The sequence below is a fragment of the Notamacropus eugenii genome, chromosome 5 (assembly GCF_028372415.1).
Source record: "Notamacropus eugenii isolate mMacEug1 chromosome 5, mMacEug1.pri_v2, whole genome shotgun sequence".
Classification (NCBI taxonomy): domain Eukaryota; kingdom Metazoa; phylum Chordata; class Mammalia; order Diprotodontia; family Macropodidae; genus Notamacropus; species Notamacropus eugenii.
Genome location: NC_092876.1, coordinates 20600084 through 20625093, shown reverse-complemented (window position 1 = coordinate 20625093; position 25010 = coordinate 20600084). Strand labels below are relative to the sequence as shown.

Genomic DNA, 25010 nt, shown 5'->3' with positions numbered 1-25010 from the left:
CTCCAGTGGCTCCCTACTGCTTCCAGGAGCAAATATAAAATGCTTGGTTTGGCATTCAAACCATGTGCCTGCATAGCTGGCACTCTCCCCCCTTTCCAGTCTTCTTACACCTTTCTCCCTCATGTCCTCTTTGATCCAAGGACACTGGTCCCCTGGATGTTTCACTCACAAGACCATCTCTCAGCATTTTCCCTGGCTGTGCCCCAAGCCTGGAATACTTACCACCCTCTGCTTGAACCACTGACCTTCCTGGCTTCCCTTAAGGCCTGCTAAAATCCTGCCTTTGGCAGCAAGTCTTCTCTAACCCCTCTTAATCCCAGGATCTGCTAACTGTGCCCCATCTATCCCGACAATAGCTTACTTTGTACAGATTTGTAGGTTGTCTCTCCTTCCACTGTAACCTCCCTAAGGGCAGTGACTGCTGTTTGCCACTTTTTCTATCTCCAGGGCTTAGCATGGTGTCTGGCACATTGGGTTGCCCTGGTGTTCACTCCTGTCTGACACTTCCAAGGAACATTTGACAGAGGACTCATTTGGCACCTTGTTTGATGACCTTGTTGATGTCTCCTGGGATGTGAAAATACCTAATTAACTAGGGCCACACCCTCCCACTGACTGGGGGTTCAGTAATTACTTTTGTAAGATATATATAACAATCATTTGTCTTTGATTATTTCCCCATTTCAATTTTTTAAGGAACTCACTTAAAAAAAATCTATTATCTCAAATAAAACAGTACATTTTACAATACACTGCAATTGTTTGAAGAAAGTAGGTTTCTTCTGTGCTACTGAGAAATGTAAGCAAATTTAACTTGTGTTAAGATCTGAGACTCTGTCTCTCTGACTATGTCTTTTTATCTTTCCGTCTCCCTCTCTCTTTCTCAGATGAGCTATCCATGTTTAACTATGAGCCTGGTGATCCAAGGAATGATAGTCATAAAATAGCAAGTCTTTCCACAGTTATTTAATGTTTGCAAAGCATTCAACAAATATTGTTTAAATCTTCACCTCAACTCTGGGAGTTGGATGGTCTTATTATCCTCATTCTACAGATGGGGAAATTCAGGTAGAATCAGATGACATGACTTGCCCAGGGACATACAACTAGGAAGTACCAGAGGCGGAATTGGAATTCAGGCCTTATGGTTCCAAGCACAGCACTTCATTCATCAAGTCACCTAGGCCCTTAAAGAAAGCATTACAGAAATTAATGTCCAACACTAACCAAAATATTTAACAAAGGAATTTTTCTGCCAGCAAACAAGAGGAAATAAAGTGAGTACCAATTAATGGGGGAATGGATAAAAAAATGAAGTCTATGAAAGCCATGAAATATGGAGGAGGGATGACAAACATGAAGATTTCTCTGAAAATCCTTACATATATGGAGTTTTTTGTAGAGGATGGAATTTGGGGATGTTTAATGAGATCTCTTTGGTTGAGAGGTCTAATAATGAAGTCTGTGCTGCAGCAGGAGGCCTTCCCGTGGTTATCAGATCCCAAAGCTTTGTCTCCAGCACGCTTTCTCCAAAGTACACTCAGGTAGGAGCTCTAGAGGAAGCCCTTCCCACATTCGTTGCCTTTTTCCACCTTGATTTCAGTAGAAACAATGGTGTCTACTGATTAGCCTCCTCCAGAGAAAAAGCACTGCCCCCATGAGCACATTTGTGAGTCTTCTCTCCATAGTGAATCCTCTGATAGAAAGTAAGACATGATTTCTAGCTGAAAGCCTTCCCACACTGAGACCACAGGGAACTGCTCCTCAGGATGGTTTCTCTAATCCTTAAGACCCTCTAAACTTCATCTGAACGTCTTTCTTTCTTCATGACAATGATCAGATTTCCATATGAAATGAATTATGAGAAAGGAAATAGGATATGATTGTTGTCTGAAGGCATCACCACCTTGATTATATTCGTTAGGCTTCACCCAAATGTGGAAGCTCTTGTTGCATATGTTAAGAGTAGTAACTAAAGGCTCTGCCACTTTCATGACACTCATGAGATTTTCTCCAGTGGGGATTCTCTGATGTTTACCAAAATCTCAGTTCAGCATGAAATCATTCCACATTGATTAGACTTGATAGGACTTCCCTTCAGTATCAATTTTTTGATGTCTAACAAAACTGGAGCTCTGTCTGAAAGACTTTCTACATTAATTTACCTTCTTGGGTTTCTCCTCAGTATGAATTGTCTGATGTAAAGCAAGATGGTAGCTTTAGACTTTCCACACTGATTATATTCAAAAGATTTCTCTGCACTGTGGAGTCTCCGATGGGCAGCAAGACTCTACCTCACTGTGAAAGCCTTTCCACATTGATTACACTCATAAAATTTCTCTCCATTGTGGATTTTCTGATTTATAGGAAGACTGACCCTGTCTGTGAAAATCTTTCCACAGTGATTGCATTCAAAAAGTTTCTCTCCAGTGTGGATTCTCTGATGTGCAGCAAGATGGGAGCTCTTTCTGAAAGTCTTTCCACACTGATTACATTCAAAACATTTCCCTTCAGTGTGGATTCTCTGATGGGCAACAAGATTGCCCCTCAATGTGAAAGCCTTTCCACAATGATTACATTCATAAGGTTTTTCTCCACTGTGGATTCTCTGATGTATAGCAAGAATGCCCCTGAATAAAAAAGCCTTTCCACACTGATTACATTTGAAAGGTTTCTCTCCACTGTGCTTTCTTTGATGGGCAGCAAGGCTCTGCCTTAATGTGAAAGTCTTTCCACACTGATTACATTCATAAGGTTTCTCTCCTGTGTGGATTCTCTGATGTACAGCAAGACTGGCACTGTCTGTAAAAGGCTTTCCACAGTGATTACATTCATAAAGTTTCTCTCCAGTGTGGATTTTCTGATGTTTAGCAAGATAGTACCTCTGTGTGAATGTCTTTCCACACTGGTTACATTCAAAAGGTTTCTCTCTAGTATGGACTCTCTGATGGGCAGCAAGATGGGAGGTCTTTCTGAAAGCCTTTCCACATTGATTACATTCATAAGGCTTCTCTCCACTGTGGATTCTTAAATGTTCAACAAGAAGGGAGTTCTTTCTGAAAGTCTTTCCACACTGATTACATTCAAAAGGTTTCTCTCCAGTGTGGATTTTCTTATGGGCACCAAGACTCTGCCTTGTTGTGAAAGCCTTTCCACACTGATTACATTCATAAGGTTTCTCTCCAGTGTGGATTCTCTGATGTGAAACAAGACTGCCCCTGGCTGGGAAAGCCTTCCCACAGTGATTACATTCATAAGGTTTCTCTCCAGTGTGGATCCTCTCATGGGCAGCAAGACTCTGCCTCTTTGTGAAAGCCTTTCCACATTGATTGCATTCATAAGGTTTTTCTCCAGTGTGGATTCTCTGATGGGCAGCAAGACACTGCCTTGTTGTGAAAGCCTTTCCACATTGATTACATTCATAAGGTTTCTCTCCAGTGTGGATCCTCTGATGTGAAACAAGACTCCCCCGGTCTGTGAAAGCCTTTCCACATTGATTACATTCATAAGGTTTCTCTCCAGTGTGGATTCTCTGATGTGAAACAAGACTGCCCCTGTCTGTGAAAGCCTTTCCACATTGATTACATTTATAAGGCTTCTCTCCAGTGTGGATTCTCTGATGGGCAGCAAGCCTCTGTCTCCTTGTGAAAGCCTTTCCACACTGATTACATGCAAATGGTTTCTCCCCGCTGTGGATTCTCTGATGTACAACAAGACTGCTACTCTGTGTGAAAGCCTTTCCACACTGATTACATTCAAAAGGTTTCTCTCCAGTGTGGATTCTCTGATGGGCAGCAAGCCTCTGTCTCCTTGTAAAAGCCTTTCCACATTGATTACATTCAAATGGTTTCTCTCCACTGTGGATTCTCTGATGTATGACGAGATTGTTCCTGTGTGTGAAAGCCTTTCCACACTGATTACATTCAAAAGGTTTCTCTCCACTGTGAATTCTCTGATGGGCAGTAAGCCTCTGTCTCCTTGTGAAAGCCTTTCCACATTGATTACATTCAAAAGGTTTCTCTCCAGTGTGGATTCTCTGATGGCCAATAAGGAGAGATCTATAACAGAAAGCCTTCCCACATTCATGACATTCATAAAATTTTTCCCCAGCATCAATCTTACGAGATCTATCAAGATCTAAGTTCCAACCAAAGGACTTCCCACACTGAGGACTTGCATAACTTTTCCTTCCAGGGTGAAATCTAGGTTGGCAAGAAAGAGATGAGTGATAGGATAAGTTTGCTTCCCTTTCATTATATTCATTAGGCTCTTTTCTAATGGGAATTTGCTGATAAGTAAGCTTAGAGTTCTGACTCAAGGCCTTCCCATTTTTCTTACTTACAGAAAGCATTTCTCCAGTATCACTTTTCTGATGTCTCATGCTGTCTGAACTCCAGTTCCAGGTCATTTCCCATTGATTACCTGTATACACTGGCATTTCAAGTGCCTTCTCATGGGACTGAAAAAGGTCTACATGTTTAATAAAGCATTTGCTATATCCACTGTCCTGAACACAATCATTGCCAGAGATCATTTTCTTACAGCGATTCAGGATACAAGACTGTCTGAATCTCTTTCCGATTTCATCAAATTCACAGTCAATCTTTCTATTTTTATCTAACTTGATATTAGACTCATGGATTTGTCTCCATTTAAAGTCCCAGGCACTATCAATCATAAATCTTTGAAGGTCACGTTTTTCCAGAAAAATTCCAAGATTTCTAATCACCTCAATTATTTTGAACCTGGTCTCTGCACCTGAAAAAAAACAAAAGTTACACACACATAACTATATGCAATAGCAATGTTCACTTGAGACTTATGTGGCTCATGACCTTCTCATCACCAACCAAAATGCAACAAAACTGTGTACTCTCAGAGAAAACACTGGCATTCAATAGACTGTATCAGTGTAAGGACGAAAAGGCTGTGGGACTGACAGAGGTGGTATACATCACAGAGAGCTGGACCCATCAGAGACTCACTCACTCCAAACTAAACATTCACATTCAACAAAAGCAGTAGCTACAAATCAAGATGCTACAAGACTTAATGTCAACAGATTAGAGTAATTCTCCTTAGGAGAACAGTCTATTACTAACCTGGAGAGAAAACTGAGAAAACTAAGCCAACACAGGGTTGGTAGCATTCCAGCAAAAAAGAAGTGAGGAGCTTTCAGAGATTTGTTGAACAGCACCACACTTACTCTTCTGGGCCAGAACACTTGTATACATCCAGACTGGTTTGAGGAAAATGATTGGGAAATGCAAAACCTAATAAATAATGAAAACTCTACAGGGCCTACCTGCTGTACTCTCAAGGAATTATATACTGTCTAGAATTATTATAAATAGGGTATCTCTTACTATCTCTTCTTGCATGGCTTTGTTGGTGATATATAGGAATGCTGATGATTTATATGGGTTAAAATTATACCCTTCTATTTTGCTAAAAATTATTAACTGCCTTAATAAACTTTTTGATTGAGTCTTTTGGATTTTCCAAGTATATCATTGTATTATCTACTAAAAAAAGTGAGTTTAATTACTTCATTCCCTATTCTGATTCCTTGTATTTCTTCCCTTTTTGTTACTGTATTTTCAATACAGCACTGGAAAGTACAGGTGACAGTGGGCACCCTTGTTTCCCACCTGATCTTACTGGGAAGACTTCTAGCTTATCCCCATCACAAATAATGCTTGCTGATGTGTTTAGGTAAATGCATTTATTATCAGTTTAAGGAAAAAAATCTACTAATATCTCTATGTACAGGGATTTTTTAATAGAAATGAATGTTGTATTTTATCAAAAGCTTATTTTTCAGCTTCAAAAGACTTTTTTTTGTCACTTAGTACTCATATAATCAGTTACGTGAATAGTTTTCTACAAGTTCAAGCATCCTTTCATTCCTGGGATAAATCCAAACTGGGCTCAACATACAATCTTTGTAATATATTGTGGTTATTGCCTAGCTAGTATTCTATTTAGGATTTTGGCATCCGTATTCATTCATGAACTTGGTCTACTATTTTCCTTCCTGGTATGAGTATCAATACCATATTTTTTTTTTCATAAAATGAGCTTTTAGTATCCCTTCTTTGCTTATTTTTAAAAATTTTTTTCTAAAAATTAATATTAAAATTAATTGGTCTTTAATGTTTGGCAAAATTCCCTTTCAAATCCATCTGCTCCTGGTGTTTTTTTCTCAGAAAGCTCATTTATGACCTGTTCATTTCTTTTTCTAAAATAGGTTTACTTATTCTATTTCCTCTTCTGTTAATCCATGAGAATAAGGTTCCATCACTACCTGTCCTCACTCCCACCTAATTCCAAGAGGATTAATTTCTATGTGATAATTGCTCCATTTTATCTCTCCCTATCTATTTTCATTTTTTTTAACCTGTTAAAACACGTTCTAATGTGCAGCATATCCTCCTTTTGTGGTAACTCCTATTTTTTTTTTTTTAACATATTTTGGCATTCAGTTCAGACACCTTGAAATTTATTCTGTAGCTGTCATGTAACTACACTTTTATCATATTGAATATTAAGCATGCCTCAAAAAAATTGCTCATTTGGCCCATACTAGTATTGCTTATAGCCTATGATAAGTTTTCAATGGTGTTTAGGTCATGTGAATTCACAGGCTACTGAAATAAACTATTTCCAACTCTTTGCCAAATTAATTTTAAATTTTTAAAAATATATTAAATGAAACAAGTATTTCCATAACAAAGTACTATAAAAAAGATGATTGTGCACAAAACTGAAAATCTAGTCTGGACAACTTCCTATTCTTTTCAAATCTAGAACAGAATTATCATATAAATTTCTTGATTTTTATCCCTCCCCTCAGAGTTGGCTACCATTATATACAAATGTGTGTGTGTGTGTGTGTGTGTGTGTGTGTGTGTGTGTACACAGTTTTAGACACACTGCATTCCAGTTTTTCCAAAATTTTACCAAATGATGAATTCTTATCCCAAAATATTAAGTCTTTACACTTCTCACATACAAAGTTATAATGTTTATTTGATACTCCATGTAAATACTATTCTACTGTTCTATTATACAATTTAAAAAAATTTTTAAATCCACGTTTTCTTAGCTTGGACTTATAAAAAAGGAAATGTGAGGGGGCAGAGCCAAGATGTCAGAATAGAAGCAGAGACCTGCCAGAGCTCTGCACCCAAACCCCTCAAAATACCTGTAAAAAATAACTCTGAACAAATTCTAGAGCAGCAGAAAGCACAAAATGACAGAGTGAAACAGATTTCCATACCAAGACAATCTAGAAGACTGACAGGAAGGGTCTATTATACCATGCTCAGAGTGGAACACAGCCCAGCATGGGCCTATGCAGGCAAAGACAGGACTGGAGCAGGACCTGAGAACTGGACCACTGCCCTGCAGTTTAGACTTCTCAACCCAGAAACACCAAAGACAGCTTCAAAGGTCAGTGGAAAAGCTCTCTCACATTGGTGAGAGAGGAACTTGGTCTGGCCCCAGACCTAGGTCCAGCCCTAGGGCAGCAGCAGCCACTGCTGCAGCAACAGCTGTTTCTGGAGCCCCTGGCCTACAGATGGTGGGGGATTCAAGCAGCTGATCTTGGTTGTAGTCCTGGATGGTGGTCCCAGGGCAAGGAAGAGCCAAGGCTGGAAAGAGGAAATCCTACTTGCAGATCCAGGGCAGAAAAGAGTGCTTGTGGTTGCTCACAGACCAGACTGCAGGCCAGAAGAGGAATAAACACTTCTTCTTTGATCATACACTTTGGAGAAATTTACAGGTCCCTGGAGATATCTCTGAAAGCAGCTGCACAAAGCCCCTTAAACTTGGGGCAGTGCACCCTCTACATAACAAGGAGCTCAGAGGTCAAGAAATTGGCTGGGAAAATGATCAAAAGGGGGAAAAAAATAAGACTATAGAAGGTTACTTTCTTGGTAAAAAGGTATTTTCTTACAATGAGAAAGATCAAAGCATACAACCGGAGGATGATAGCAAGGTCAAGTTTCCTACATCCAAAGCCTCCAAGAAAAATATGAAATGTTTGCAGGTCATGGAAGAGCTCAAAAAGGATTCTGAAAATCAAATAAGAGAAGTAGAGGAAAAACTGGGAAAAGAAATGAGATTATTGCAAGAAAATCATGAAAAACAAGTCAACAGTTTGCTCAAGGAAACCCCACAAAATGCTGAAGAAAATGACACCTTCAAAAATAGACCAACCCAAATGGCAAAAGAGGTCCAAAAAGCCAATGAGGAAAAGAATGCCTTAAAAAGCAGAATGAAGATAATGGTAATTTAAAATGGGGAGATCTTTCTCCTTCATTAATAGGCCCATGTCTTTTGCCAGCGGCACATGAGTCTGAGTCACATGGAGCCTGTGGTATGAGGAGTTTGCTGAACGGGTGGAACATGAAGGGTGGAGTAGGAAGAGGCAGAGCTAGAGCAGAACTGAGAGCAAGTGAGTGGGCAAGGTCAAGGCAGAGGAGAGAGGATGCAGGCAGGCATGGCAAGGCTGAGGCTCCTGAATGTTTGCTTGTGAGAAGGCCCTGGTGGGGGGGGAGGCTTGGAAATAGCTTTGCCCCCTGTAGTGACCATGTTTATTGACTTCTTGGTCACTGTGACGGATTTAGCTTTCTGGTTCTAGAATTTGGCTTTCTGGTGTCTAAATAAATATTTTTCTTCTGCCTTCTATATGCAGAGTCTGTTATACTTACGATTGAGAACTATGGTGGCATTTTCGTAGTCACCACCAGTGCTGTGAATACTGCCTTGGTGATACAGTGGGTCAAATGGAAAAGGAGGTCCAAAAGCTCACTGAAGAAAATAATTCCAAAAAAATTAGAATGGAGCAAATGGAAGCTAATGACTTTATGAGAAACAAACTTTATGGGAAAGAAACAATTCAAGTATTGTGGAATCACAATCAGGATAACACAGGATTTAGCAGCTTCTACACTATGGGATCAGAGGGCTTAAAATATGATATTCCAGAGGTCAAAGGAGGTAGGATTAAAATAAAAAATCACCTACCCAGCAAAACTGAGTATAATACTTCAAGGGAAAAAATGGATATTCAATGAAATAGAGGACTTTCAAGCATTCCTGCTGAAAAGAGTAGAGCTGAATAGAAAATCTGAGTTTCAAATACAAGAATCAAGAGAAACATGAAAACGTAAATGGAAAAGAGAAGCCACAAGCAACTCGTTAAAGTTGAACTATTTACTGCTTACATTCCTACATGGAAAGATGATATTTATAACTCATGAGACCTTTCTCAGTATTAAGGTAGAGGGAATATATGTATATGTACGTATGTATTTATATGTATATGTGTGTATATGTATATTATATATGTGTAGGTATATGTATATATGTGTGTATATGTAAGTATGTGTGGGGTGGATATATTATACATGTATATATAGACAGAGGGCACAGGGTGAGCCGAATATGAAGGGAGGATACCTAAAAAACAAAATTAAATGTAGAGTGGAATGTAACAGGAGAAAGAGAGAGGTAGAATATAGTAAAGCATCTCACATGAAAGAGGCAAGAGAGAGCTTTTACAATGGAAGAGAAGAAGGGATTTTCATTGGATTTGGCTTAAGGAGGGAATAACACACATTCGATTAGGTATGGAAATCTATCTTACCCTATAGGAAGACAGAGGGAAAGGGGATAGGAGAGGGAGGATAACAGAAGGGACAGCAGATTGGGGAAAGGGGTAATCAGAAGCAAACACTATTGTGGGAGGACAGGTCAAAGGAGAGATTGAAATAAATGGAGGGCAGGACAGGATAGAAGGAAATGTAGTTAGTCTTTCTCAACATGATTGTTGAGTGTTTTGCATGACATGTATGACCTATATAGAATTGCTTGCTTTCTCAATAACAGTGGGTGGTGAGGGAGGGAAAGAGAGAATGTAGAACTCAAAGTTTTAAAAATGAATGTTAAAAATTGTTTTTGCATGAAACTGGAAAATAAGTTGTATAGGCAATGTGATACAGAAATCTATCTTGCCTCCAGGAAAATAGAGGGGAGGAGGATAAGAGAAGGGGTGGGATGATAGAAGGGAGGGCATATTGGGGAAAGGGGTGGTTGGGGTACACACTGTCCTGGGGTGGAAGGTGGGGAAAGATGGGGAGAAAATCTGAATTCAAAATCGTATGGAAGTGAATGTTGGAAACTGAAAATAAATTATATAAAAATAAAAAGGAGAAATATGTCCATTCCTAAATTTGACCTCTGTTTGACATGAAAGCTAGCAGATGGTATTATATTTTAAATGTACTGAGCCTACCTTTATATTTCTTAAGAAATGCCTTTCAAAGATGTCAAGATTATCCAAAAAACTTTGATTTTGTGGCATAGGCCAAAGAGTGGATATGTGTTTGTTCTTCAAGCCTAGATCCTAAGACGAGCTTTTGTTTTAGCCAGTAGCATACAATAGTTGTTCATGACATTTTGGGTAATAATTATTTATAACTTATTGAAGGTGAAAAAATGTAGAAACTATCTTTTTAGTAAAGAAAAAGAAAGCTATGTTACTTTCTGAGAAAGAAAACTATATTGAAGACAAGATTATTCAGTAGGTTGAACTACTATTTTACAGGGGGGAACGGTTAGATTTGGATTCCAGAGTAAATATTAATTTGGTCAGGTTTGTTTTCTGGTTGATTTTAGGAATATTAATGTATCCTACCCAGCTGTCCCAATTGGACAGCCTTATATAGCAAGTCAGGAATAAAGATATTTAAAGTGGGGGAAAAAAGTATTTATTTTAGCATTGTTAATAGTAAACATCAACTTTTACCTGGTTTACAAAAAGAAACCTTTCTTCCTTATAAAGGTTTATTTTTCCTATTACATGCCCAACAGGAGCAAAGCAACTATAATTGTAGGTCTCTGAGTCTGCCCTTGAACTCATCTGTTCCTAATAACTTTGAGATTTTTTTATGACCATCACACTGAAACAGATAACTTGGGAATAGTTCATTTTCTTGGATTTTATACAAACTACAAGTTATTTAGTACTACCATGTGGATTTTAAGGACAGAAAACCAAGTAAAGAAGTAATTGAAGTTTGGGCCATGATTTAAATAGACAATAAATTAGAAACTAAGCTTTCTAAAATTAGCAGATTGCAAATTTCATTTAGATCATCTTTTGAAGAAATACTCCTCATAGCAGAATCTATTAGTGTGTGATGATTCACGTACTGCTAAGAGTAAAAGCAACAACTATTTTTTTCAAACTTACCTTCCCAAACACTGGGTATTTTTTTTTTTATTTAAAATAAAATCAAACTTTATTCCGAGTAGTGAAGATTTTCAATAAAATATATTTTTTCCTTAAAATTGTTTGCTGTCTTCTATCATATTTTGATAAAGAAGCAGTACTTGACTTATTGGCAGATTTCTCCAAGTAATTTTGATTTTATCCCATTTAACTTAAGAAAATAAAATAAGCTCCACTGTTAAGGTTTAGCATGTGACAATCTTTAGGCAGCAAATGCTTGAAGAGTATTTTTGTAAATAAAGTTGTGATTTACTTTCTCTCCTCTTTCCCATCATAGATAGATTGTGTTTTTTGAGATTCAATTTTAGGATTTTGCAGTTTCATTTTGTATAATAAGTTTTCATCCCATATGCATTATTTTTGTAATCCAGAAGCTTTAAATGTATGTTTGGAATGTGTACTGTGTAACTTTATCAATAAAGATGATTGTTAAACTTTGAAGGAAAAAAAAGGCGGCCAGTCAAAACCAAAGGGGATGGAGAGATGGTACACACAGAACACTGTGCACTCAATAAAACTTCTGAGATTGAGATGCACCGGAACATGCATCCATTCTCTGCCACTTGTGAAAATTTGGGCTGAAAATTAACACCAAGAAAAGAGAGGAAATGGTCCTTACCCAGGGACAGCAGGTTCTGCACATTCTCCAGCATGACCTCCTTGTACAGCTCTTTCTGAGAATGGTCCAAGAGGCCCCACTCCTCCTTAGTGAAGTCCACAACCACATCCTTGAATGTCACCAACTCCTAAACCCTCAAAAGTCACACGATTTAGAGATGAAAGAAAAACTCCAGAATTCATCTAGTCCAACCCTCATCAACTTAGATGAGGAAAGTGAAGCCCAAAAAGGGATTTGCCTAAATAACCTTTATGAAATCAGTTATTAAGAACACAATGGAATATGGAGAAAAGCATTTTACATTTGAAGTGAGAATCATGATGGAATAATAAAAGTTAGAAAAATGTCTTACTATATAATGCTGATTTTGATGGAATTAGGAACAAAAGATGTGCTCTATTAATGATGCACAAGAATCTGTGGAGGAGAAACAAGGTCATGGATAATTCTTCCTGGGTCCTAAGTGACATATTAAGAATATTCTATGAACAGTCTGTGAGAAGTTAGTAAATACAGTGTATCCTGGGAGAAAAAAAAACAAAACTTCCCAGTGATCCCTGAGCAGAGAACAAAGAAATTATCAACTAAATTTGGTAAAAGTGTGTAATAAAGTATGAAGCAGAGAAAATTATGAAAAGAAATCTAAAGAGAGATTACTCACAACGTGGCCTCACCTGAGTGGTATGACACTGTTTCCATCCAAATGAAGAATTCTCTACTTGTATACTGAAGGGTTGAGATGGCCCTGAGTATGATGAATCACACTTAAACATCTTCTGTCTTTGTTTTATAACTGCTTTCAACTGTTCATGGAATAAATATATTCATTCATTTTAATATTTAATTACATAGAAATAAGAATAGCTATATGGGGAAAGGAGGGTTTCTTCATTAAAAATGTAAAATTTTATCAAGTGGGGTTAGAGATGGAGCTAATGTATGAGAAAGACATCGAGAGTTTATGAAAAATAAATGATTTCCACATGCTGCTACAATTCTAGAACACTGGGGTTAGGGTTACGGAGGCAAAAGAATGAGTCAAGAGGCTGACTGATGGAGATCACACAAGAAAGTGGTCACTTCTACAAATCGTTTGATTGTTGGGAGGGCCCATCTATTGTCACAATCTGGTCCATACAAAACATGCGTTTAGCCAAGGCACTTGTCGTTTGATGCTTCTCATTTCTAGCAGAACGCTAGGATTCACCGTTTAAGAAGTTTATTATTGTAGAGCACTTCTCGTAGTAAATAAAAGTCTCTTTACCTTTTTATCACTCTGATTTCAATTAAAATACCTGACTTATCTTGTATTTGTATATTGTACTTAAAGCTTCCTTTACTTCTATTATTGAATTTCTGAGCAATTAAAGAATTTTTTAATCATTTCCTGATTTTTTAGATTCCCCAAAATTTACAACTCTTTTCTTTTCACTTTGTGTTCTGAGTCATGACTCTTCATTGCATTCTATTCATTCATAACATGAACAATCACTAGAGGGAGGCCACGCTTTTCTTCATGGATAATTCATGTCTGGAATCCATAACTTGTTCTCATCAGAAGCTCTTGCTCATCTCTTTCCTTCCCCATCCTACCACATTCTCTCTTCCCCACTGTGGGGGGAGCTCATGTCCTCCAAACACCTACATATGAAGAGTCCAGCTCACATATCTCCACATTTGCATCATGGTGCTCTACTTTGGAACTTCTCACTGACTCTGCCACCCTGTCCCAGTGTCCTTTGCCCAAAACCTCTTCCTTTAGTGTATTATCTTCCCATTGAAAGCGTAATCTCTATTTTCTTCTTTTCTGTTTGAATCCCGAGGCCTTAACACGTTGCATGGCATTATTTAGTTGTTTCAGTTGTGTCTGAGTTTTCTAGACCCCACTTGAGATTTTTCTGAGCAAAGAGGTTTCCCATTTCCTGCTCATGATCATTTTAAAAATGATGAACTGAGACAAACACACTTAAATGGCCTTAGAGCCTCAGCATCACACAGCTAGTAAGTGTCTGAGGCCAGATTTGAACTCATGGACATGAATCTTCCTGATTCCAAGCCCAGCACTCTATGCACTGGGTCACTTTGCTGCCCTCTACTCACTCCTCAACGCTTATCCTTCCTTTTCTGAAAGGCCCCTCTGCAAACTTGGCACTGACACTTTAATTGCCAAATCTGACAGATTTTTTCTGTAAAATTTGGATTCAGTTAAAACCACACACTAACAGACCCAGAAGACCCATGTGGCAAAAACACCACAGGTTGCCCACTCCTGCTCTAGACGGATTGCGTTCAGATACCAGGATAGAGTCATTTTGATTCAATGACATTCTGCACTCTTATCTTTATAATTTCTGAACATATGGCCTTAACCAAATTTTAAGAGTATATTTCAGGAAGGTATCACTCACAGATCAGGGTAAAACATCCCAAGTATCCATGTGACTTTAGAGGAGACCACATCATAACTTAGTTTAGGACACTCTCAGTTCCATTTGCAGCCAGGACCTCAAAATGTAGGGCCCAGTCCTTTGGATGAGTCTCCTGTCAGAGTTTTAATGTAATGTAGTCTTTCTCCTCAGAAGCAGAAGGGACTCGGTCCCAAAATAGGATGAAGGAGGGAGAACGGGAGTTGGTGGACAGATGAGGGAACTGAAACTCTAAGGAGGAACTAGTGTTTTACATTTTGGCCCAGGCACAATGTGAGCCTTGGAGAGGAAGTGGATGCTCTAGGAACAAGAGCAGAGAAGGCAGAAGCCTGAATTTCTAGCCATGAGTGTGAATGGAGGAAGAAGATGATCCTGGGGACTCAGGAGTGAGGCAGAAAGAGAGTGATGGACCCCCTCAGAAAGGCCTTCTTCTGCTTTCCATATAGCCCACATTTCTAGGCAAATTCTACCTTGGACTCCTGCTGGCAGACTCCCTGGCTGGCAGAAGCAGTCCTCTTCCTTGACGTAAAGATGTCTCCTAAAAATCCTGTGCTGGGCTTGCAGTTCCCAGGAAGGTCTGAGCCAGGAGGTCAGATGGCCTCCCTGTAATCTAACTGACTAGGCTTCAGAGACCAAGAAGTGATCTTTGATGCCACCTTCATGCCATGATTCCTGCCTCACTCAGCCCTCTAGAGCCCTCCCCCAGAAGCCCTGTCTCCTGATTGGAGAGAGTTCACCTCAATCAGCCCAACCTGTATCCTGTGACTGCTGCTCTCTGGTCACCCTACCCCTCCCCACCAAAATCCCTTTTCTCCTTTACCTCTGGGAAGCACACTCACTCACACCTTTGGCACTCATATTTCCCAAATCTGATCACTGAGGCTTTCACTTAGCAAGTGGGTAATGGTTTTTAAAAGTGAATTTTTGAGAAACCATAACTGACTCTATTGGATGCTGTATTGGATGTCCTGGGGTAGGTCAATGGTCCCTTCAGTACCTCCCTTCCCCCAATCTCTTTGAGAAAACTCAGGACCCACTTCCTGTCCTGTTATTCTGTCTAAGAAGGCACAAAGGGCTAAGAAAGTGTTAATTAATTACCTGACTAATCAAGCAGTTCTCATTTTCTTTGGACAGGTATAGCTACTTAGCTGTGCTCAAGACCTTTGTAACAGACCTTCCTAACTCTAACTCTAAATCCACATTTTGTTTTTCTTAAAAATGTTCCTTTCCCTCTCTGTCTCCTAACTTGATCTTACCCAAAACTTCTTGGCAAGCAAGCTTACAAGACCTTAGGAATCCTATCCAAAGGATGGGTCGTATATCTCAGGAGGAGAGCCTGTTTCTATGTCCTTTATGGAACTGAGAGACACATATGTCCATCAGGGAGTATGTCTCACACTTGAATGGATAAATAAACCACAGTACACTGTCGGTGTGTAACCTGCACTCCCATATTCTGCCTGTCCCTAGCAAGGACCTTGACAATTCTCACAAAAGGATAAAATGAGATAATATTGATATGGATCCTGGCACATAACAGACACCATGTAACCAGCCCCTCAACCCTTTCCAGCCTTCTTACACCTTGGTCCTCTTCTCTCTGACCCAGAGACACTGGCCTGGCTGGTCCTTGACCAAGACCCTCCATCCCCTGACCCTGTGCCTTCCCAATGGCTGTCTCTCATGCTGGGAATGTCCTTCCCCTTCCCATGGGCCTCCTGGTTGCCTTCACATCTGAGATAACATCTCTCACCTCCTGAAAACCAGCTGTTTCTGGTCCCTTCCCTCTCATAGCACTTCCCATCCATACCTTACAGAGCTTGTTTGCACACAGATGCTGACAGGTTTTCTCCCCATTAGACTGAGCTCATGGAGAGCAGGGACTGTTATTTTTTCAAACTTTCTTTGCAGAACCAATACCTTAGCACAGTGCTTGGCACAGAGGAGCCACTCTCTTAATGCTTATTGACTTGACTTAAGAAATAAATGACAAACGAGAGGGAGTCAGAGAGACCTGGGGAGGCCTGTGCAGCCGGAGGCAGGAGGACATGAGTCAAACCAGAAGGACAGTGTCTGCTTGGCTGACAACACTGCCAAGGACAACCTACTTCTAACAGGATAAAGCTTCCTTGGCTCTCTTGTGATTCCACATTTACTAATGGTGATCAGGTCTGTTAATTAATTAAATTAATTTATCAACTACCTGATTAATGGCCCTTTGTCTCTGGCTGGCTGCTTCTGTCATTCCCGGGGTAGGCATTGGCTCAGTAAAGTTCTGTTAACACCTCCATCTTTGGCTAAGACCCCTCAGCCCACCTGCCCTCTACCCCACGTGGAAATGGATGTTACCCAAGGACAGAAGCTTTATTTCTCTACTTTTACAGATGGTTTGTCCTTTCCCTAAGCATGCACACCCATATCTGAGTACACACATGTATGTGTGGGAGCTAGTATGGAGCAATGGGAAGCAAACCCACTGCCCACAGACTGCTGAGTCCTGGGTTCAGATCCTGTCCTTGCCACTTGTCATTGGAATTAAGTCACTGTCACTACCTAGGCCTCAACTGGGTTGGTCAAGAAGAGCCTTCTAGGAACCCAAGCCTGCGACAAGCTTTGCTACTTTAATATTACTTCACTAAGGTCTCGTTCACATTCGCTATAGGCCAGCACCAGAGGCCCCAGCAAGACTGGGTTCAAGATTGTAGGGCCTTCGTCTGAATCCCTGGAAGGGGATCTTGGATGGAATCAGGACCTAAGTCCAATTGGCCTTACACATTTAATGACTATGTGACCTGGTGCAAGTCACTTCATCTCTTGCTGCCTCAGTTTCCCCTTCTGTGAAAGGCTCTTTTGGATTCCACCTTTGCTGATGCTGGTCACATCTGTGCATGGACTACACTCACCTGCGATGAGGGTCTCTGGGCCCCAGGGGCCATTCTCCTTGGTCTCTCTCCTAGGAATAGACTTCGGTCTTCAGCACGCTGAGGAAAGAGAAGAATCTCAGGGTGAGAGACATTGACTTTGCCTTCTCTTCCTAGTGTGGATACTGTTGTGACAGATGAGCCTTCAGGTAGCTACAAAGGCCTTGCCCTGCCCTCGGTGGAGAGACTCCAACACTGGAGGAGGGCAACAAGGAGGGTCAAGTTTGGAAGTGAACGTCTTTTGAGCAGTAAGAGGACTTGCCATCCTCTCTAACTCCTCCTTGGCCTCATGCCCCTCCCCCATTCTCTTACATGGACCCAAGAGGCAGAAGAGGCTTGGGATCCCAGATGGGATGAAACCACTCAGAACCTCAATGACTCCAGACCCAGAGCTCTGCTTCTACCTGTTACTACTACTTACCTACTATGTAAGTAAGCCCATGGTGACCCAGTGGTAACACTGGAGATGGGACCTGTCAACAGAACTTTACTGGAGGCAAAACTGAGCAGGACAGAGGCAGTGTACCAGACATCAAGGAAGGGTTTAATTAATTCATTTCAGAGTCAGGGAGGAGGTTTGCAAACCTGAAGTCCTCTTTTTGGGGAGGGCTTCCCCTGCTGGGGGAAAGGCAGAGTTCATACACATGCAAAGCACAATTGGGCTGGATCATGACATAATCAATTTTAGGTCTTGAGTTGCTATTCACAGGGCAGACTCATGCCTGGCATTCCTGGGTCCAGTGGGAAACAGTTCTTAAGTTGACTGTTTCAAGTCTTCAGGGTCGTGATTACTCTGTGGGTACAGAACCAGTGTTCTGAGGCAGAAACTGGTTTTACAATCTTTGATTCACTTCACTGAACTTACAGAAGCATAGGAATGTTGAAGTTGTCAAAAGTTAATTGATCACTTTAAGCTGCTGTGAATCTCTGACTCTGAAGCCAAAATACCCTGGGGAAAGGGTAGTTCTGATAAAACTAGGTAGTTAGGATGTTAATTACACATGTGATATCAATTAATGAGAATCATAAACCCCTTTACACACCCTAGGACCTTTGGGATGTGACAGGGAGCCTGGACAAGAAGCAGGGCAACCCCCAAAGCCAAGACTTGAAGGCAGGCCCACTCCTGAGAAGCCTGGAGGACACTCAGCAAGAGGTCAGAGGGAGAAGAGGCCCAATGGAAAGGTCAGCCAGCAGAAGCTGGGAGTGGTGAAGGTTCCTTCTTCAAACCTTTCTAGCACCTGCATGTGCAGACCTGGCTCCCAGAAGTCAGAGAGTTCTCTGCTCTGAGGGAAGAAGGCACAGAGCCCTCAGCTTTCAAAGGAAAAAGGGAAAGAAACCTCCCCACCAAGGAAAGAGGACAGAGAGATCTCAACTCCCATGTGAAAAAGTCAAGGATATCAGAGCTTCCAAAGGAAAATGGCAGAGAAATTGTGCCTCTAAGGGAAGAAGGCAGAGAGAGATCTCACCTTCAGGGAACACAAAGTAATCTCTCTATGGAGGGAAGAAGGCAGAGAGACCTTAGCTCCAAAGAAGGCAAAGATCTCACTTCCTAGTGCTTCTATACCCAGCCAACCTGCTCTGGCTGGGTCTTCTTAATCACAAGAGTGCTGCGCAGCCCTGCTGTCCATCTTCTAAATTGACCCCTCTTCTCCCCTGCCCTCCTCCCAGGGTTTTAAACATCACCCCAGGGAGATAATTCCACCAGGGCCCCCAAACACTTGGCTGGTCATCTGAACTTCCCTCTCCCATTGCTCCACCCCCACTCCCTCCCTCTCTTTTCTTGGACTCTAGACCTCCTCAGCAGAATCTCCTGGTCCTGCAGATCTCCCTCCACTCCAATCATCTTCTTCCCCACAAGAATATGCCCAACCTACATCCCTCTCCTTCTCCCAGCCATTCCCCTCTCCTCAGGCCTCTCTATGTTTTCTGCAGCCTAGGCCCAGATCCGCCCACCCCCACTGAACTCTCCTCCAAACTGGAGACATTTGCCAGCTTGGCCCACCTCCATTCCTGACCTTCTATACCCCAATGCCAACAAGGAGATACTTTTCTCTATGTCTTGTTTTTATTTCCCAAGAGAAATTTCCTGTCACAGGAAGACAGCTGGATCCTAATGAGGAGCTGAGGCCAAGATATCAGGACACCTGGTGCCAAGTCATACATCACAGCTCAGGTTATAAATTTTATCTACTGATATAAACCTTCACATCTGCCTCTAAGTCTAGGTTTGGCTGTTACCTGGTTAAGCAACTGAAATCTCTCCCCTAGGAGGCCCAACTATTTCCTTCTTTACCCCTCAAAACCTGGGTTCTGATGGGAGGGGGAGAGGTGCAGTGTGGGAAAACAGGAAGTTTTATTTCCATACTTCCAGTTGATGGGGGGGTGGGGGCGGTTACCTAGTACAGTGAAGTGAAGGTCCGAAAACTACTGCACATGCTCAATAAGTTGTTTGAGGGAAAGCCTATCAGAGAACAACATGAAGTCACATGGCCAGGAAATGGTATCCAGGGAAATCCAAAGTTTGGAATTCTATAAGACTCTTGTCTCATCCTGACCTGGTCGTAGTGCTTCCGATGGCCATGCTGGAAGCTACCCGTTCCTTCAGGACAAGGAACATAGAAGGCCTTCCCTCCTCTGAATTCCATTTTAAATAAATTTTTCTCGATACCTTTTTTGTATGTCAAGTTCATCTCTAACAAACATGGGGTCCAATATGAGGCTCTCAAAAAGCAGCAGGGGCACCTGACTCCCTGCCTTGGAGGAACTGAGATTAAATTTATGGGATGAGCACTCCTGTAAAAAAGTTTGGTTTGGTTTTTTTTACTGTCCCTTCAAGTTACATCTCCTCCAGTCCAAGCACAACATTAGACCACAGGCACAAGTTAGGAAGAAGAAAGAGAGAAAAATTTGCCAGTGGGTCAGGTGAGTCAGTATACTGAGCAAAGATCAGGTTACTCTGAGAACTTCCACTCTGGATTGGTCTTTTACTGAAGGAGGGGAGTTTGGAGTGGTAAACTCTGTTGGTCCCTTTTTCTGTCCAGAAGTTTCTTATTGGTATTAATAAGCAAATAGAGAAAACTTGGGCAGAATCCTGGGAATCTGAGCCATGGTGGGAAGGTGCACCCCTGGGGATATTGGGAGGATGCGATCCACTGCCAGGTCAAAAGGACTATGGTGGTCACTAGGCCCAGGAACTAGTCCTATCAGCGATCCACCAGCATTTTCCTAATCCATCTGATGTTGGAACCTCTAGGTGCTTGTTTGTCCCAGAAGATGGAGTGAGCTTATTGGGAATTTAGAATTGGCCTGGAGTCAGAATAAATTGAGATGAATAGTTGAATTTTGACTGGTCTAATCTAAAATTAGTTTATTTCCTACACAGAAAGGAACTGTATTGCTCTATTTGTTCTGTGTGTTTGTGAAGGGTTTTGTTAAATTGTAAATGCAGCCATGCAGCTAGACAGAGTGGCAGGGGCTATGGCTGAACTTTACCTTGGAATTCTATCTCTTGATCTCTCTTCCCTTCTCTCCCTGATTTCAGTAGTTTCAGAGGAGTAAGTGGGCTGGAGACAAAGAGAGAGAGAGAGAAAAAGATGTTTTACTATTTGGCTTGATCTGCTGCATAAACGATGTTAATAGAGTTTGAAAACTTCTAAAAAGTTGTTAATAAAATCTTTCTTTCTACATTCTAGACCTTGACCAGGTTTGTGAATGTGAAATGATTTTTGCTCTTTGCAGAGTAATTCAACTTAAAAAAAAATGTGGCCCACTGATAACTTAAATTGTTAGGCTATTAACCTCTAAGGGTTCTTTCAAGGAACAAAGAAATGGTGAGTTTTTGGTTTATTTGAAATGTAAAAGGAGTGGAGGATATGGGTTGGATGGCAAAGTATCCATGTGCTCAGACCTTGTACTCCCTTCCACACCCCTACACCCCCATCTGAGTTAAGTGGGAAGCCTCCTTGTCTGGTGAGCCTCAGAGAGGAAAGGGGAGCCAGAGGGTGACGTTTCAGCTCTTTAAGGAAATAGAGTAAAAGGGAGTAGGCTATTCAGAGCTAAAAATGGTCAGCCATATGGTCCTTCAAGGGAAATTTTGTTTTAAGTAGCAAGGGTATTTGAGTTAAGAAAAAGAAAAGGTTAAAATGTTTATCATTAGTGATTATAAATCCAGGTGATAGATATGATTCAAGTTAAAGTCTGTTCTGAAGGAATACAAAGCAGCATCTGAGAGTGCTCTTCCTATCAGTATTCAGAAGAAAAAGATATTGTTATTTGGCATTTATGATTGTAAAGCACTTGACACAAGGATGGGCGTATGTTAAATGAAAAAGTAATCTAATGTAATGGCTACACAATTTTCAAATTTGGATTTTATTATATATAGATTGGGGATGTGATAGAAATCTAATAATTTGAAACTCATATTTGATTATAAATAAGTAGTGGTAAATGACTAACTTGATTTAATACTTAATAGCTCAATCAATTTTGAGAAGACTGATCAGGTGATAGAGTGTGCCCATGTGGTGGTAAGGACATGAATTACTGTGCATTGTAAAATTAATGATGAATTGGCTAAGAAGCTGTTATGAATTGTGTGTAAGAGTTTTCTTGTAGAATTCTTATTGAGAAAATGAGAATCCTTTAAAAATATTACATACATATGTATGGGTGTGATTTTGAAGCCTGTTCCATCTAAGGATGTATTAAGTATGTTAAAAAAATTATTTCTATTAAAAAGGAAGTTTTAACTAAGGTTGTTTTGCTATAAATCAAGCATTTAAGGAAACTTGTTGAAAGTACCAAGGCCTTGGTTTTAGGTCTTTTCTTGTAATTTTTATCAATTAGATTCAAGAGGGTTATGTGATAAATTGTAAACTGTTCTTAAGAGAGGAAAATATGTTACATGAAAAAATGCTTTGTAAAATCTTGTATATGATTTTTGGAAGGCCTACCCAATTTGTATTTGTAAGTTAATTTGTTACATAAAGGTTTAATAGCGATTAGAAAACAAGAGACAAGGAACTACAGCTGCTCTCCAGTCAAGACTGGAAGGTATGGAAGCCTCTCCTTTTCCTTTTCCCCTTCTCTCTCTCCAACTACCCTGGAAGTGGTTCTTTTCTTTTTTTTTGGGGGGGGGGGGGGAGGCCTGACCTCTCAGGTCCCAGTAGGTTACTCTTAAATCTTCCTTTATGGAGGGTCTTCCTGCCCCAAGCCTAAAATGGGTCAATCCTCTTCAATCGCCAAAAATTCGCCTTTGGGTTTTACAAAATTGGGAAATTTTTAGTTTCTCTACAGAACTTAAAAGGAAAAAGCTGGTGTTCTCTTGCATCAGTATTGCCTAGAGGGCCATGAAGCACAGCCCATTTTGGGGACTATAAATGAATGCTCTTACAGTTAGAATTATACTGTGTGCCTAGAAGGAAAACAGATAGAAGTTTCCTACACAATGGTCTTTGTTGAACTCTCTCAGGACCCTGTTCTCAGAAGACATTGTGAGATATTTGCCTTCCTCTCCTCAGGTGTCAGCTGATCTTTCCCCTTGCTAGCTGAATCCCCTGGCCTTGCCGTCTAATCCAGTTCAGGCAGCATTCCCCAGACCGTCCCTCATAAGAGGTGAGACTTCCTATCTCTCTAACCAAAACCCCATCCCCACAGGGCCTTCTGGGCTTCTTCCCTTGAGGGAAGTCCCTGCTTCCATAGGGACAATTAAGAGTTCATGTTCAGTTCTCCATCTCAGACCTCATTCAGGTTAGAGAGAACCTGGGGAGATACTCGGAAGACCCCACTACCAAGGGTTTTAGGGACATATCCCTACAAATGAAGCTTTCTTGGGGTGACAAGCCCAAAAGTTTGGGGATCGTTTGGCTAGTGATAACCCCATAAAATATCCCCTAGGAGCAGCTGCTGTTCCCACTATTAACCCAGGATGGGATTATCAGAAGAGTGAGGATAAGGGAAAGCAAGATCATATGATAATTGCCTGTTAGAAGACCTAAGAACTGCATTTCAAAAGCAAGTCTATTTTCAAAAAATTAGGGAAATTACTCGGGGAGAAAAGGGAAACCCTACCTTTTTTCAAGACGAGCTAGTAGAAGCTATTAAAAGTACACAAATTTGGATCCTGACTCTATAGAAGGGGCAGCAACTACAGCCTGGAAATATCTAGGTTCAGCACATAGCCACAGCCCTGAGGGGGCAGCTAGGTGGTGTAGTGGATAGAGGACCAGTGCAGGAGTCAGGAAGATCCCAGTTCAAACCTCACCTCACACACTTGACACTCACTAGCTGTGTGACCTTGGGCAAGTCACTTAACCCTAATTGCCTCATCCTGGGTCATCTCCAGTCATTCTGATGAATATCTGGTCACTGGATTAAGATGGCTTTGGAGGAGAAGTGAGGCTGGTGACCTTGCACAGCCCTCCCTCACTCAAAAACAAAGTCAAGTGCAAGTCATGTCATAATTTCTCTGACAGCATGGTCTTCAGCAACGAAGGACAAACACACACACACACACACACACACACACACACACACACACACACACACACAGACACACACAGCCCTGAGAAGCACGTGAAGGGGGGCGGGTCAGGACGGAGAAGCTAGCCAGTCACTGTCTACACTTGGCAAGACAGCCCATCCCTCTGTCAAGAATTTTTATATGACATGAAAATGCAGTTGATGTCATCTGAAATTTATTATTGGTGTGCACAGCTAAAACAATTTGGTTATCACTTACGAAAATTTTAAGTTTGCTGTTTATAGGTTTTTTACTTTATTTATTTTCAGTGTTCAACAATCATGACCATTTATCTTAGATTTTTTCCCCTTCCTCCCCCTCCTTCCCCCCTCCCTCCCCAAGAGAGCATACAATTTTATATAGGTTCTACACATACATTCCTATGAAATACATTTTCACCTTAGTCATGTTGCATAGAAGAATTAAAATGAATGGGAGAAAACATATAAAAAACCAAAACGTAATACAAAAGAAAATAATCTGCAACATTCTGCGATTGAATTCCATAATTCTTTCTCTGGATGTGGAAGGCATTTTACCTTAAAAGACCACTGGGAATTTTTTAAGTCCTTGCATTGCAATGACGGTCTAAGTCTACCAGAAAAAATCCTTGCACACTGTGGTTGTTGTTATGTACAAAGTTCTCCTGGTTCTGCTCCTTTCTCTCAGCATCAGATCACAGAAGTCTTTCCAGGCCTCTCTGAAATATTCCTGTTCATCATTTCTTATAGCACAATAGTATTCCATTCCATTTCTATACCACAACTTGTTTAGCCATTCCCCAACTGATGCGCATCCCCTAGATTTCCTATTCTTGGCCACCACAAAGAGTGCTGCTATAAATATTTTTGTACATGTGGGACCCTTTCCCATTTTTATGGTCTCTTGGGAATATAATCTTAGAAGTGGTATTGCTGGATCAAAGGGTATGCACACTTTTGTAGCCGTTTAGGCATAGTTCCAAATTGCTCTCCAAATGGTTGGATCAGCTCATAGCTCCACCAACAATGAATTAGTGTTCCAACTCTCCCACATCTTCAACATTTATTATCTTCCTGTTCTGTCATGTTAGCCAATCTGATAGGTGTGATGTGGTATCTCAGAGTGGTTTTGATTTGAATCTCTCTAATCAAGTGATTTAGAGCATTTTTTCATATGACTATAGATATCTTTAATTTCTTCCTCTGGAAACTGCCTGTTCATATCCTTTGAGCAT

At 40.7% G+C, this 25010-nt stretch overlaps 1 protein-coding gene across 1 annotated transcript in view; it reads right to left on the bottom strand.

Annotated features, from left to right (window-relative positions):
• Positions 1 to 951: 951 nt before the first annotated feature.
• LOC140508334 (uncharacterized) overlaps positions 952 to 25010 on the bottom strand; it is a 31252-nt gene continuing 7193 nt past the window's right edge. Inside the window, exons 2-5 of the mRNA XM_072616167.1 lie at positions 17251 to 17328; positions 12596 to 12724; positions 11922 to 12048; positions 952 to 4758 (exon numbers count right to left, since the gene is read on the bottom strand). Of these exons, the coding sequence (XP_072472268.1) occupies positions 2291 to 4758; positions 11922 to 12048; positions 12596 to 12724; positions 17251 to 17328 (2802 nt within the window). The 3' untranslated portion in view covers positions 952 to 2290. The remainder of the gene's footprint in view (positions 4759 to 11921; positions 12049 to 12595; positions 12725 to 17250; positions 17329 to 25010) is intronic.